We start from the raw sequence: 3,101 nt of genomic DNA, 5'->3' as shown, positions 1-3,101 counted from the left end.
TTTTCTCCTATCTAGGCCTCTTTGTACCTATATGTTTAAACTATCTAAAAGTGTTCTCACCTACCTAAAGCGTACTTTCTCCATTAAATTTTTACGTCTTCCATTTTTTTTTCTTTTTTTTTAGAGGTTGAGGGGAATGCATTTACGCACGCCCGCAGGGAGTTTTTACCACACCTGCGGGTAGTCCAGGACTCGCCCTCAGCAGGGAATACCTGGTAACCCACTGAGCATAAAAGCTTATGTAACTCAGTTCCCCTTCTTATCTATCTATCTACTGACACATAAAGTAGTAAAAAAAAAAAATTAGGTCCGCATTTTGCTCACTCTAATGCCTTCGGATACACGCAATTTTTTGTTTTGCGATCCGGTGCGTACACGAATAGATTCGATGGTTTTCCAACGCGTGAGCAGGCAACGTACAACTGTCCGTGTGAAAAACATGGATTTTTCAAGTTCAATCCACACACTTTAAGAGTTTGTCCCTGTGCCTTGTTAATGCTCATTGCGAATGCGAGCCGTACCGGAAACTGCAAGCGCTTAAATTCGAACGGCACGTCCACCGGAATCATCGGTATACGCGGCAGCAAAACCTCATCGCCTTTGAATTTGCCATTCAAAATTGTGGCTTTTATAACGTTCGATGTTATGCTGGTTACCGTGAGCCTCGTACCGTTACAGAGTTGCGGTGGACTAAGATTTCGAAGTAAAATAATGGGCGCTCCGACCTTCAGTGTTAAGACGTGCGGCGGCATGCCCGGTAAATCCAGCGAATTTAGAAATTCGGTTGGATAATTGATTACCTCTACGTCATTCAGGACAGTATCAATGGATTTGAACAATTTTGCTTCGCCTGGTATTTGGGCTAGCACTTCCAAGTTCATTGCATCCACATCAATGTTCCTGGCCGCTAATATGGCACGTTCACTCAGCCAGTCAATATTTCGATGGTTTTGTGCAATATCTGGAAAAACTTTGCCTATCAATTCGCTCGCCGTTGCCGTGAATACACAAAAGTTCGTAGGCAATGTGATGAAGTGGTCAGGTCCATCAGTTGGCATTGTACCGTTTCCAAGATCAAGCAACTGCTCAGCAAACGTTTGAGCTGATGCATCCTGTTCTAGTAAATGTACTCGTAAGTTGGTCTTCAAACACAACTTCTGTACGTGTAGCCACAAAACTGATGATTTAAGACACGCAGCCAATTCATCAGCGGGCGTAGAGCGTGGTATGACTGGCAAAGTTTGTCGAAAGTCTCCAGATAGTAATATCAATGTACCACCAAAAAGCCGTTGGTTTGCCCGTACGTCTTTGAGCGTACGATTGAGCGCTTCCAAGGCTTTTTTATGTGCCATCGTACATTCATCCCAAATAATGAGCTGAGCTGACTGAAGAACTTTGCCCATTCCGGAGTTCTTACTGATATTACATGTCGGTGCCTCATTATTTTGTATGTTTAACGGTAATTTCAGTGCCGAGTGAGCTGTTCGGCCACCGTCTAAAAGCGTTGCCGCAATTCCAGACGATGCAACTGCTAATGCCATATTTCCCTGTGATCTTATGGTAGCCAAAATGAGTGAAAGTAGGAAAGTTTTCCCTGTTCCTCCAGGAGCATCGAGAAAGTACAGTCCTCCACTTTGGCTTTCGATTGCACGCATAATGCTATCATAAGCTACACGTTGTTCTGGAACCAATTTCGGTAGATTTTCGTGAACATAGTGTGCTAACTCGGCTACATTAAACTCTGTTTCTCGTTGTAAATCACGATCGAACAGCGGATGTGCGGCTCTGTTAGGCGCGCTCATCCCTAACTGCGTTAGCGTTTTGTTGGCCATAGTTAAACACATATCCTCAACGGACACCAACGCTTGGTTATATATGTCCGGGGAAAAATCTATGTCCGCACCTGGATTGATTCTACGCAATCGACGCAATATATCTTCACTCATGTGGTTTTTGTATTTTTCCCAAAGATCAATTGGATTCGATGGCGAGCAAGTTGTCAAAATCACTGCAAACAACAGTCGTATTTGCCATGGCCAAGCTATATTTGATGCATCCGCGAGAGTGGTTTCCCAATGCGTATCATCTTCTAATAGGCCTAATTCCTGGCAAGCCTGACGATATGTTGCGCAGAGTCGATTGTTTACCGTCCGCAAATCTTTGAAACCGGTCGGGCCATGGATGTTGATTAGTAATAACCGCAAATAAAAGCATTCGGCATTTTGAGGATGGACCGTATAAAGACGACCCAAGGCGTCGGATAAAAACAAATTGTTGTGTCCACTAACGGCCCTACCTTGTTTGCGCCGTTGAAACTGTTTCTTTTTTGCGTTCCACGTGTAGTATTTTGGAACATCAGAGTACAGCAACGTTTTGGCAAACATATCATGTCGACATAAATCAAAAAATGCAGTAAGCGTTGTCGCTGGAGCACATGACGCTCGTGCACGTACATTTTGGGCTGTAAAGTACACGCGTTGCCCGTTTTCCAGATGGACTGCCAAATGAACGACAGTTGGATGTCGTTCATGGATTGGAAATGACAGGATGCGCCACACGGCTTCATTGCTACTAATGTAGCGTCCCAATTGAAATTGGTCAATTTCGTCGTGAGCGTCAGCCCCGTTTTCAAGTGCAAAAACCGCCATATCGCTCCCTTTGTTGACATACTTGCAAATGTACTTGATTGATTTAACCGAATTACAATACTCGACATTTATGTGCGCTTTGTATGTCTTTGAGAGTAAAGGCGAATACGGCACAATCCAAGAGTTATCGACTTCAACATCATTTCTCCGTACTTTTAAAATGATGGATTTTCCGCCATCCGCTGTCGATCGACGGCGATACAGTGGATATCCGTCGTTTCCGGTGATTGTTTCGGTCAGCAGGTTTCTTGGATAGCGTTTTTTACACTTTCCATCGGACATGCACGGTGACTGTGCGTTGAATGCGCCGCACGGACCGTGGATCATGCTTTTGGTAACGACTTCAAATAAGTCTGGATCAACCTCAGCATCCGGTATTTCTGCTGAAATAATGTCGTCGACTTGGTTCGGTGTGAGCTTTTCGCTTAACCAAATCAGAATGTGGGCATGAGG

General features: G+C 44.3%; 1 protein-coding gene across 1 annotated transcript; it reads right to left on the bottom strand.

Moving 5' to 3' along the window:
- Positions 1-320: 320 nt before the first annotated feature.
- Positions 321-2,975, bottom strand: LOC108354487 (uncharacterized). Its single transcript, XM_017605668.1, has one exon. It carries the CDS (start codon positions 2,973-2,975, stop codon positions 321-323), a length of 2,655 nt encoding a protein of 884 aa, XP_017461157.1.
- Between the last annotated feature and the right edge of the window lie 126 nt (positions 2,976-3,101).

Source organism: Rhagoletis zephyria, unplaced genomic scaffold, assembly GCF_001687245.7.
Source record: "Rhagoletis zephyria isolate East Lansing unplaced genomic scaffold, Rhagoletis_zephyria_1.1 Rzeph_scaffold_36375, whole genome shotgun sequence".
Taxonomy (NCBI): Eukaryota; Metazoa; Arthropoda; class Insecta; order Diptera; family Tephritidae; genus Rhagoletis; species Rhagoletis zephyria.
This window is presented reverse-complemented; position numbering and strand designations above follow the sequence as displayed.